Source organism: Cetorhinus maximus, unplaced genomic scaffold, assembly GCF_964194155.1.
Source record: "Cetorhinus maximus unplaced genomic scaffold, sCetMax3.hap1.1 HAP1_SCAFFOLD_785, whole genome shotgun sequence".
NCBI classification, from domain to species: Eukaryota; Metazoa; Chordata; class Chondrichthyes; order Lamniformes; family Cetorhinidae; genus Cetorhinus; species Cetorhinus maximus.
This window is the reverse complement of record NW_027596727.1, coordinates 159,086-169,976: the sequence shown is the minus strand read 5'-3', so window position 1 is coordinate 169,976 and position 10,891 is coordinate 159,086. Positions and strand designations below refer to the sequence as shown.

Here is a 10,891-nt window from a genome sequence, read left to right as displayed (position 1 = left end):
TGATATTTAATAGTCTGTCGGGAGGAAAATGCGAGCGAGGCGGCGGCTCGGGGGACCGGGTCCGAGTCCAGTGACTGTCCAGCCCGGAGCGGCCGCGCCGGGGCCGGAATGGCTTAGAGACCCCGGGGAGGGGGGGGGTGAGGCCGGGGGGCGGGAGGGGAGAGACTGAGACCCAGACCCAGACCCAGACCCAGACCCAGACCCAGACCCAGACCGGGGGCCGGAGCCGGACTGACCCAGACCCAGACCCAGACCCAGACCCAGACCCAGACTGACCCAGACCCGGGGCCGGAGCCGGACTGACCCAGACCCAGACTCAGACCCGGACCCACAGCCGGACCCAGACCCAGACCCGGGGCCGGAGCCGGACTGACCCAGACTCAGACCCAGACCCACAGCCGGACCCAGACCCAGACTGACCCAGACCCGGGGCCGGAGCCGGACTGACCCAGACCCAGACTCAGACCCAGACCCACAGCCGGACCCAGACCCACAGCCGGGGCCGGACTCAGACCCGGACCCAGACCAGGGGCCGGAGCCGGAGCCGGACGCAGACCCGGAGCCGGGGCCGGGGCCGGGCTCCTGCCGGACCCTGTTGTGTGTGTTTGGGGGGGTGTTGGGTGTGAGAGCCTCTCTCTCTCTACATGTCTCTGTCTCTGAGCCGGCCTGATGGACAACACAGGGAAATTCAACAACAACAGCGCGGCGCCCATGGTAAGGGGGGTGAGGGTGGGGGTGAGGGGGTGAGGGTGGGGGGGTGAGGGGGTGAGGGTGGGTGGGGGGTGTGGGTGGGTGAGAGGGAGAGGGGGTGTGGGTGGGGGAGAGGGGGTGTGGGTGGGTGAGAGGGAGAGGGGGTGTGGGTGGGAGAGGGTGGGGGGTGGTGGAGGAATTGGCTGGGTCCTCATCACCCCTCCCTCTCTCTCTCTCTCCATCCGTCAGATGAAGACAGTGTTAAAGTGTTACAGAGGGAGGGAGGGAGGGAGGGGGGTAAATGGGGACATGGTGCCTGGAACAAGTGCAAAGAGGTAAATCTGCTTAAAACTTTGTGCATTGGAGTTTCCCCATCGGTCAGAGGGAGAGAGAGGGAGAGGGTGAGGGAGAGGGGGTATGGGGGGTGAGGGAGGGAGGGAGAGGGAGAGGGGAGTGAGGAAGGGAGGGAGAGGGAGAGGGGAGTGAGGAAGAGAGTGAGGGAGGGAGGGAGAGGGAGAGGGGGGTGTGGGGGGAGAGGGGGGGAGGGAGGGAGAGGGGGGTGTGGAGGGAGAGGGGGGGAGGGAGGGAGAGGGGGGTGTGGGGGGAGAGGGGGGGAGGGAGGGAGAGGGAGGTGTGGGGGGAGAGGGAGAGGGAGGGAAGGGGAGAGGGTGGGAGGGAGAGGGGGGGGTGTGGGGGGAGAGGGAGGGAGGGAGGGGGGGGTGTGGGGAGGGAGGGAGGGAGGGAGAGGGGGGTGTGGGGGGAGAGGGAGGGAGGGAGGAGAGGGGGGTGTGGGGGAGAGGGAGGGAGGGAGGGAGAGGGGGGTGTGGGGGGAGAGGGAGGGAGGGAGGAGAGGGGGGTGTTGGGGGAGAGGGAGAGGGAGGGAAGGGGAGAGGGTGGGAGGGAGAGAGGGAGAGGGGTGTGGAGGGTGAGGGAGGGAAGGGGAGAGGGTGGGAGGGAGAGAGGGGGTGTGGGGGGAGAGGGAGAGGAGGGATGAGCAAGTCAGAGGGTGTGTGTGTGTTGGGGGGGTGAGTCTATCTCAGCCTGTGTTTTGGGGGAAAGGTTGCACCTTGTCCCTGTGCCGGTGATAATCAGGTTTATTCTCTCTCGGTTCGGTTGCGATGTGTGTGTTTGTGTTTTTAGGGAGTGAGATGGAGAGAGAGGAGATTCTTTATTGTTCTTCAATTCTCTCCGTCACTTGGGCATCAGATGCTGCTCAGGAGAGTTTCTGTGGGATTTTTCCTTGTTTCATATGGGACGAAATCTTCCTCTGAACATTAGCGTGTGTTTGACAAGCGGGGCCGGGGGGGGTGGGGGCGGGGTTGTTGCTATTTTAGTTTTGGGGAGTGAGGGGTCCGAGAGTGGTTCACGGTAATTGCCCCGGCAGAGGGGAGTTGTGTTTTCTAGATTTGTATTTGCCTTCCGTTTAATTGCTGTTTTTTTATCTGTGCCCCTCCCACTTTATCTCCCTCTCTTTCCCACCCCCCACCTTTATCTCTTTTATCTCCCCCTCCTCCCTCCCTCCCTCCCTCCGGTGATTTTCCTTAAAGCCAGAAAGTGACAAGTTGCTTCCACTGACTTGTGATCAGCGCCTCAGGAGACTTTTTGTAACGAGGGTTTAAATCTGCTTTTTTTTTCAAGGCCACATTCCCCCCACCCCCCCGTTCCCCCTCCCCCCTCCCACCCCAGAGCTGGGGAATCGAGCAGGGCCTGGGCAATCGCCCTCCCAAAATTGGTCAGTTTCCTGGCTGAAACTGACGGGGCAGCTGCCCGTGATAAAGTCACCTCCCCAAGAGGTGAATTGCTGGCCCATCTAACTCATCCCTGTTCAAAATTGTCCTCTACACCCCACCTAACAGCAATCCACGCTGACCATTAGTGATTTCCCCACCAGCCAAAACCATTACAGTTCCCCCCCCCCACCACCCACCCATGCAACTAATTAACAGTGTTTAACATTAAGTGGTAGAATAGAATTTCTGAAACATATTAATTTAGTTTGAAATGTTATTGGTAGCCATTCAGTCATTGACTTAAATGATTAAGTGGTCTCTGTGTTTGCCTTTCTCTCTCCATCTAACTCTCTTTCTATCTGCAATATGAACATCAAAAGTAAGGTGCTTAAATTTGTTGATGCTGCTATTTGGCTGTCTCCAGTCTGGTTATATTCCTGGGGATATTAAATATACATGTGTGTGTACGCAGTAGGAAATACCCTGGTCGTGTGCACTGAATCAAACGACAAATCTCATGTTTTTATTACAAGTGACAAATCTTTCTTTATCATCTGATTTCATAGTAGAAATTGCTGACATTCTAACACCTCAGTCATCAAACGTATGATACTGGTAACAAGAGGCCGCGATATTACAACAATAGTGGCAACCTGATTTATATAGCGCCTTTAATGTTGTAATAATGTTGTTGTAAAAGGGCACTTCACAGGAGCGTTCTCGAACAAAATTTGACACCTAAGGAGAATTTTCGTTCAAATTACCAATATCTTGGTCCAAGAGGTTGGTTTTAAGGAGCGCTCTGAGGTGAAAAGCAAGATGGAGAGGTGTAGGGAGGAAATTCCAGAGCTTAGGGCCCAGGCAACTGAAGGCACGGTCACTAATAGTGGAGCAGTTAAAATCGGGAATGCTCAAGATGCCATAATTATAGCAGTCCCAATATCTCTGAGGTTGGCTAGAAATTTGACTTAATTTTTTTTAAAAAGCACAGCGATGTCAAACCTTCATTTGGTTATTTATTCGTTGGTTATTGTGTCAGGAATGGTAGTATCATGTTTATGTCGCTGGCCTAGTAATCCTGGGCTAATGATCTGGAGGTGTGAGTGGCAGCTGGAGAATTTAAATTTGCTTAATAAAATCTGGGATTAAAAAGCTAGTCTCAGCAATGGTGCCGATGGGACGACTAACTTGTTGTTAAAAACCCATCTGGTTCACCAATGCCCCTTAGGGAAGGAAATCTGCTGTCTTAACGCAGTCCAGACCCACAGCAATGTGGTTGGCTCTTAACTGCCCTCAGAAATGGCCAAGCAGATTCGGTTATCAAGAAAGAAGCTCACCACCATCTTCACGTGGGCAATTAGTGTGGAGCAATAAATACCGCGCATGTCAGTGATGTCTACATCCCACAAAGAGAGTTTTTAAAAACAATTATTCTTTTGTGGGATGTGAGTGTCATTGGCAAGGCCAGCATTCGTTGCCCATCCCTAATTGCCCTTGAACTGTGTGGCTTGCTCGGCCATTTCAGAGGGCAGTTAAGAGTCAATCCCGTCACTGTGGGTCTGGTGTCACATGTAGGCCAGACCAGGTAAGGACGGCAGATTTCCTTCCCTAAAGTACATTAGTGAACCAGATGGGTTTTCACAGCAATGGTTTCATGGTCAACATTACTGAGACTAGCTTTTCAATTCCAGATTTTATTAATTGAATTTAAGTTCCACCAGCTGCCGTGGTGGGATTTGAACCTGTCCCCAGGGTGTTAGCCTGGGGCTCTGGATTATTGGGCCAATGACATTACCACTTCACTATCATCTCCCTGACATTGATGTAATCACAATGTGGTTACATTCCATAAAGCAAGTTATATCACAACAGCCAGTCATATTTGTTATCTTGTTCATGGAAAGCAAACTGTGTAAGAATATAAAAGGTTATGAAATGGGCAAAAGACAGGGAAGCTGGTTTAGAGTAGATCAGAGCAGTTAAAGAAGAAAGCAGTGGCGCAGGAAAACAATGGGCCAAGTGGCCTCATCTGCTCTTGTTTCTACTGATTAATGCAAGTTTAGTAAAATATCGCGTTGCGGCCCTTTGAATGTTGAAAATGAAGTAAGTTTGCCTGGAACAGTTGTTGTATGGAACTGGTCTGTACAGGTCTGTGAAAATCAAACTGGGTAATTCGCCTCTCCCCCTCCTTGGGCAGTCCCTCAGGATCGAGGTGGGCTTGTTTTTACTCTGGTTCGATCGGCTCGCAGATGTCTGATCGGCGATCGGCAGGCTCGGCCACGTGTTGGACAGTTGGTGCTTGGGAGGGTTGGGTAGGTGGGTTGTTTTGGAGCTTTGTGTTCTGCCTCCAACGCCCTCAACTTCTGCTCTGCACGTTCCCGACAAAGCGTCTTGTTGCGTTTGGTGCTTTTCCGGGTGAACTTTCACCATTTTGGCCGGTCACAAGCCTCCTTAATGGATAAAGCTCGATTAGAAGCTCAAGGTCTGTTAATAAAAGAGAGAACTTGTATACTCCTATAGTGCCTTTCACAATCTCAGGATATACCATAGTGCTTTACAGCCAATTAAGCACTCCTGCCGTGTAGTCACTACTGTAATGTAAGAGCATGAGACATGCAGGTTAATGGGAACATTGATTCCAACTGCTGTGACCCTCGGGATACAATGGCATGCACCTAAGTGGCCCCAAAAAAGCAAAAAGCTTTATAGGTTGATAGAATAGTGACCACACATTCCAATTTTGATAAAAGCTGGTTATGTGGTTATTGAGCTGCCTGTCAGATGGTTAATAGGACCTCCACTCCATTCTGTCACTTTGCTGTGTTACATCTAGACAGTAAAATATATGAAGGAAAGCTTTAAAAGTTGTTTTAACTTTACCTATAGCAGCATGTGCGCAGACTCCCAACACAGACAGGGTGAAATTTCCACCTTTGGCTGTGTCAGAGCTGGGCAGTTGTCATTGGAAACAGCATACAGTGCAGGTCTACCTCCAATGTATTACTCTCCCCTCAGATGGTGGCATAGTGCTAATGTCACTGGATTAATAATCCAGGGGACCAGCTAATGCCCTGGGCACACAGGTTCTAATCCAATTTCAATTAATATATCTGGAATTATATTCAGTTCATAGCACCCTCACCTTTGAATCAGAGGGTTGTGTGTTCATGTCCCACTCCCGGAAACCAAGAACTGTGATTGTACTCAAAAGAGTTGCAATCTGTGACTGTTGATAACTCAAAAGAGTATCTTTCAACCTAATAAGGGTCTTAACAGTTTAAGGAAAAGAAAGAGAGTCATGCATTTATATAGCACCTTTCACAGCCACCCAACATCCCAGAGTGCTTCACAGAAAGTGAAATACTTTTTGAAGTGTAGTCAGTGTTTGTAATGTAGGAAATGCAGTAGCCAATTTGTGCACAGTAAGCTCCCACAATCGGCAATATGATAACGACCAGATCCTCTGTGTTTGTGATGTAGATTGAGGGATAAATATCGGCCAGGCCACCAGGGAGAACTGCATTGCTCTTCTTCGAAATGGTGTAACATCTTTTATGCCCGCCTAGGAGGGCAGACAGAGCCTCAGTTTGACATTTCACCTGAAAGATGGCACCTCTGACAGTGCAGCGCTCCCTCAGTAACACCCCCTGGAGTGCCAGCCTTGATTTTTGTGCATAAGTCCTGGAGTAGGATTTGAACCTTCAAACTTCTGATTCAGAGACAGAAGTGCTACCCACTGAGCCACGGCTGGCAAGAAGTGGAGGAAATTTTGTCAGAAGAAGGGAGAAAAAATGGACTATTATTGCTGAAAGTAATTTAACAGCTAAGGAACACCCGTGTTATTTCTTTCCCCTGTTCTCAGCGCCCCTGCCCATGTAACAATCAACAAAAAGTGAGAGAGGGTATTCGAAGTTAATTGTGTTTTTCATAACTAGGTCTGTGATGAAATCCTTTCGCCAGAACAGGAGTTACTAAAGGCCATGATTTTGCCTTGAAACCCCAGAACGTGAGAACCTCTCCAAGCCAAACTTGGCGTTCCTTGCGAGTCTTGGTGGTCAGCCTCTGTCTTATGATTGTAAACTGCTCCGTATTTCAAGATTGATGCTGCTTGCAGACGAACAAAACTGTGGATGAGGAAATAGGTTTGATGTGTGCGCTCTGCCTGAAGGCAGGTCCTTGGCTTGTCTGCTGGTGCTTCAGCAAGAACTGTTTTCCTGCCAGTTTTTGTTTTGTGTCAGTGGTGGTTTGCTGTTGCCTTTCACCCTTAGAGAAAGGATGAGGAGGCAGATGCCAAGTCTACCTCAGCCGGAACGCGAACTGAGTTTAACTTTTAATGTTATTTTGAATTCCGGCTAACCGACCACATGAGGACATTATCCTTTCTGAATCAAAGCAGTGAGTTCACACATTTTTGGCATTGAAGCCTGCTGATGTCTGACGTTACATTTTGCGTTTGATTTATAACATTCACTCAGGGTAATGGATGTGCCATGGAGTAGGCATCAGGTGGCATCTAGCTTTGTGTTGAGTTTCAAAATGACACTGCATGGCTGCCTGGTCAACTTCTGACCAAGACAAAGCAGCCCGCTTCATCGGCACACCCTCCACCACCGGCGCAGAGTGGCAGCAGCGTGTACCATGTACAAGATGCGCTGCAGCAACTCGTCCTTCAACAGCACCTTCCAGAGCCGCAACTTCCACGTCCTGGAATTGCAGCAGACGCATGGGGAACACCACCACCTGGAAGTTCCCCTCTGAGCCACTCACCATCCTGATTGGAAATATATCGGCCGTTCCTTCACTGTCGCTGGGTCAAAATCCTGAAACTCCCTCCCTAACAGCGCTGTGGGTGTATCCGCACCACATGTAGTGCAGCGGTTCACTACCACCTCCGTGAGGGCAATTAGGGGTGGGCAACAACCTAATGGTCAGCGATGCCGACATCCAGTGAAAGATTAAAAACCTAAGGGTTTTCAAGGGTAAAAGTTATGGAAAAACAGATGGATTTTGTATTACGTTAGAGCATTCTAAACATTATGACATTGGGTCATGCTTTTTATCCCTATTGCAGCAATACCTATGCAATGGCTATGTGATTGAACAAGTGACTCATTTTAAATATTCTAATTGGTATCAGGGTTCTCTGAAGGACATCTGAATTTGGTATCATGATTGATTAAGGGGAGATGGTGGCATAGCGGTAATGTGACTGGCCTAGAATGCAGGGGCCCAGGCTAATGCCCCATGGCAGCTGGTGGAATTTAAATTTAATTAATAAAATCTGGAATATAAAGCTAGTCTCAGTAATGGTGACCCTGACAATGATCATTGATTGTTGTGAAAACTCATCTGATTCACGCGCCCCTTTAGGGAAAGAAGTCTTCCGGTCTGGCCTACATGTGACTCCAGACTCACAGCAATGTGGTTGACCCTTAACTGTCCTCTGAAATGGCCCAGCAAGCCACTCAGCTCAAGCAGCTTAATGTGGGCAAATGGGAAATTGTCCATTTTGGCAGGAAGAATAAAAAAGAAGCATATAATCTAAATGGTGAGAGATTGCAGAGCTCTGAGATGCAGAGGGATCTGGGTGTCCTAGTGCATGAATCACAAAAGGCTAGTGTAGAGGTACAGCAAGCAATTAGGAAAGCTAATAGAATGTTATTGTTTATTGTGAGGGGAATTGATTACAAAAGTAGGGAGGGTATGCTTCAATTATACAGGGCATTGGTGAGACCAAATCTGGAAAACAGTGTACGGTATTGGTCTCCTTATTTAAGGAAGGATGTAAGTTCAGAGAAGGTTTGCTAGACTAATACCTGGAATGGGTGGGTTTTCTAATGAGGAAATGTTGGACAGGCTAGGCTTGTACCCACTGGAGTTTAGAAAAGTAAGAGGCAACTTGATTGAAACTAAGATCCTGTGGGATCATGTGGAGAGGATGTCTTCTCTTGTGGGAGAATCTAGAACTAGGGGGCACAGTTTAAAAATAAGGGGTCACTCATTTAAGGCAGAAATGAGAATTTATTTCCTCTGAGGGTCGTGAGTCTTTGAAACTTTCTTCCTCAAAAGGCGGTGGGAGCAGAGTCTTTGAATATTTTAAGGCAGAGGTGGATCGATTCTTGATTAACAAGGGGGTGAAAGGTTATCAGGGGTTGGCAGGAATGTGGGGTTGAGGTTACAATTGGATCAGCCATGATCTTATTGAATGGGGGAGCAGGTTCGAGGGGCCGAACGGCCTATATCCTGCTCCTAATTCGTATGTTCGTGTGCAACAAATGTTGACCTTGCCAGAGATGCCCACATCCCTTTTTAGAATAAAGATGGGATCTAATATCTGTGAAATTTCCCCCTTCACACTTTTCAACTACAGTTTACTTGTTTTTGAAAACTTAAAGTGAAGATGGGAGATTAACAGGTGCTTTGGGGTGAATTTGGCTGCTTAAGGTGTTTGAAGGATTTGAGAGATCCGAGCTATTTCCTCTGGTGGGAGGAGCCACAGAACAAGGGTAAAGGCTATTGCTATTTGAAGCCTTCAGTGGGACAAGGTTGCCTGAATGCCGAGACGGAATTGTGTTAAATGGCACCCACTAATTTCAGCAGTGTTGAATTGTAGATGATACTCTCTGTCTGTCAATGATCTCAAAGTGTGGTTAACTTGCATCCTTTTTGTTTTGACAGCCTGGCTTGGCAACTGGAGAAGAATTAAACCTGGTTCTGACTGGAAACTCGCAGTTTCATCATCAAGGGATGAAACTGGAAGCTGTGATGGAGCATTTGCAAAGGCAGCAGCAAGCCCGGCTGGAGATGGAGGGCAGGGAGAGGAAGGACCGAGAGATCCGAAATGCCCACATCTTCTACGCTCAGCAGCTTGCTGCCCAGCAGGCTGCGCTAGCTGCAGCTTCCTCCAGATCTCCACCGGGGTCACTGGTCACCGCACTGGCCAGGCCTTTGCTAGCTGGGCCCACCATCCCTCGGGTATCCGATAAGAGCAGCATGGACTCTGAACCGGAGGATGATGCCTTCGAAGAGGAGGATCCTGCCAGCGACCTGGAGGATGAGGAAGTGGCAAGGGGAGGTCTTGATGAGGACGATGAGGATGAAGAAGAAGAAGAAGAAGAGGAGGACGTAGAGTATCTCAGGAAGCAGGCTGCTGCTGTAGTGCCGACTCAGAGACCTCCCCCTGCCCATCATCCATCTGTTAGTGGACAATCCCAACAGCAGGGAAACGGTCAGCCCATTTCACCTAGTCAAGCACATTCGAAATCACCTGCTAGCCACCATGATTGGGGTTATGAAGAACAGTTCAAACAGGTAAGACATTTTGATTCCATGCATGGATTTTATTGCAATGGGCAGAGTTGAACACTACCGTGCCTGTGCTGTGAGGACGTGGCCAGTGTTGTGTCACGTCAGTATGCACTGGGGCAGGTGCAAAGCTCTTCCATTTTATTTTCCAAGAGCCCTGTCCGGATCTCCGGTTTCTTCCCAATGGCAAACTTGGTCTTGTCTCAGTATTCTGGATTCTGATATTCAGTTCCCAGTATACATCACCTGAGCGGTGTACGCTTGATCAGCATTGGCATGAGTAGAGCTGCCCCCAAGGGCACATTCAGGCTGTAGATACACACTAGCTCAAATTGTCATTGACTTTTTGATTCCATCCCCAAAATGCCATTATGTCCACTCTTTGATGGTGTACAGCTGCATATATACCATTAAATATTCCCATGTAGCTACAACCACATGGTGCCACTTAGATATTTGATATAGCCCTCTTATTTGGAAAATGAGGAAAGCTTATTCAATCCGCCATACAATTATGCTTGTAGCAGAATCCAGTGCCATCATCTGAACTTGGGTATCAAATCCACTTTAAAGTCAACGTGAATGCACTTAAACGGGTTCCAAAGCAATTCCAATCCAAGTTGTTCATAAATAGCTTGAGGAAGGTTGTGTGTATAAGAACATAAAGCACAAAGCGAGAACAGATCACTCAAACCAGAGTCCATGTCTGACAATTTTATTCTAGAATTTCACAACCAACTTACAAAGACATTACATATCAGGAAGGAGCCGTTTGGACCAATGGTTTATGTTGGTTTATTCTGCACATGAGCCTCCTCCCACCTTAATCGTTGAACCTGATCAGTATATGCTTCCATTCTGTCCTCCCTCAGTTACTCATCTAGCTTCCCCTTAAATGCATCTATGCTATTTGGCTTGCCTACTTCTTGTGGTAGCAAGTTTGGTGTTTTAATCAATCCCCGCTCTTGTTAATCACTGAGTACAGTATATGCTGATTTAGGTTCAGTAAGAAATGAGGATTGGGATTATTCAATGTGACCCCAGCATGGAGCTTTGCTCAATGGGCTTGCAGGTCAGAGGCCAGGGTTCTTTGATGTTGTAGTCCTGTCTCTGAATTGTGCGAGGTTCCTCTTTGGGTGTACAAGATCACCGAATTCTCCCCTCCG

General features: G+C 48.8%; 1 protein-coding gene across 1 annotated transcript in view; it reads left to right on the top strand.

Annotated features, from left to right (window-relative positions):
* The first annotated feature begins 9 nt into the window (after positions 1 to 9).
* Positions 10 to 10,891, top strand: part of LOC144674745 (AT-rich interactive domain-containing protein 3B-like) — a 103,991-nt gene continuing 93,109 nt past the window's right edge. Inside the window, exons 1-2 of the mRNA XM_078535964.1 lie at positions 10 to 714; positions 9,099 to 9,731. Of these exons, the coding sequence (XP_078392090.1) occupies positions 670 to 714; positions 9,099 to 9,731 (678 nt within the window). The 5' untranslated portion in view covers positions 10 to 669. The remainder of the gene's footprint in view (positions 715 to 9,098; positions 9,732 to 10,891) is intronic.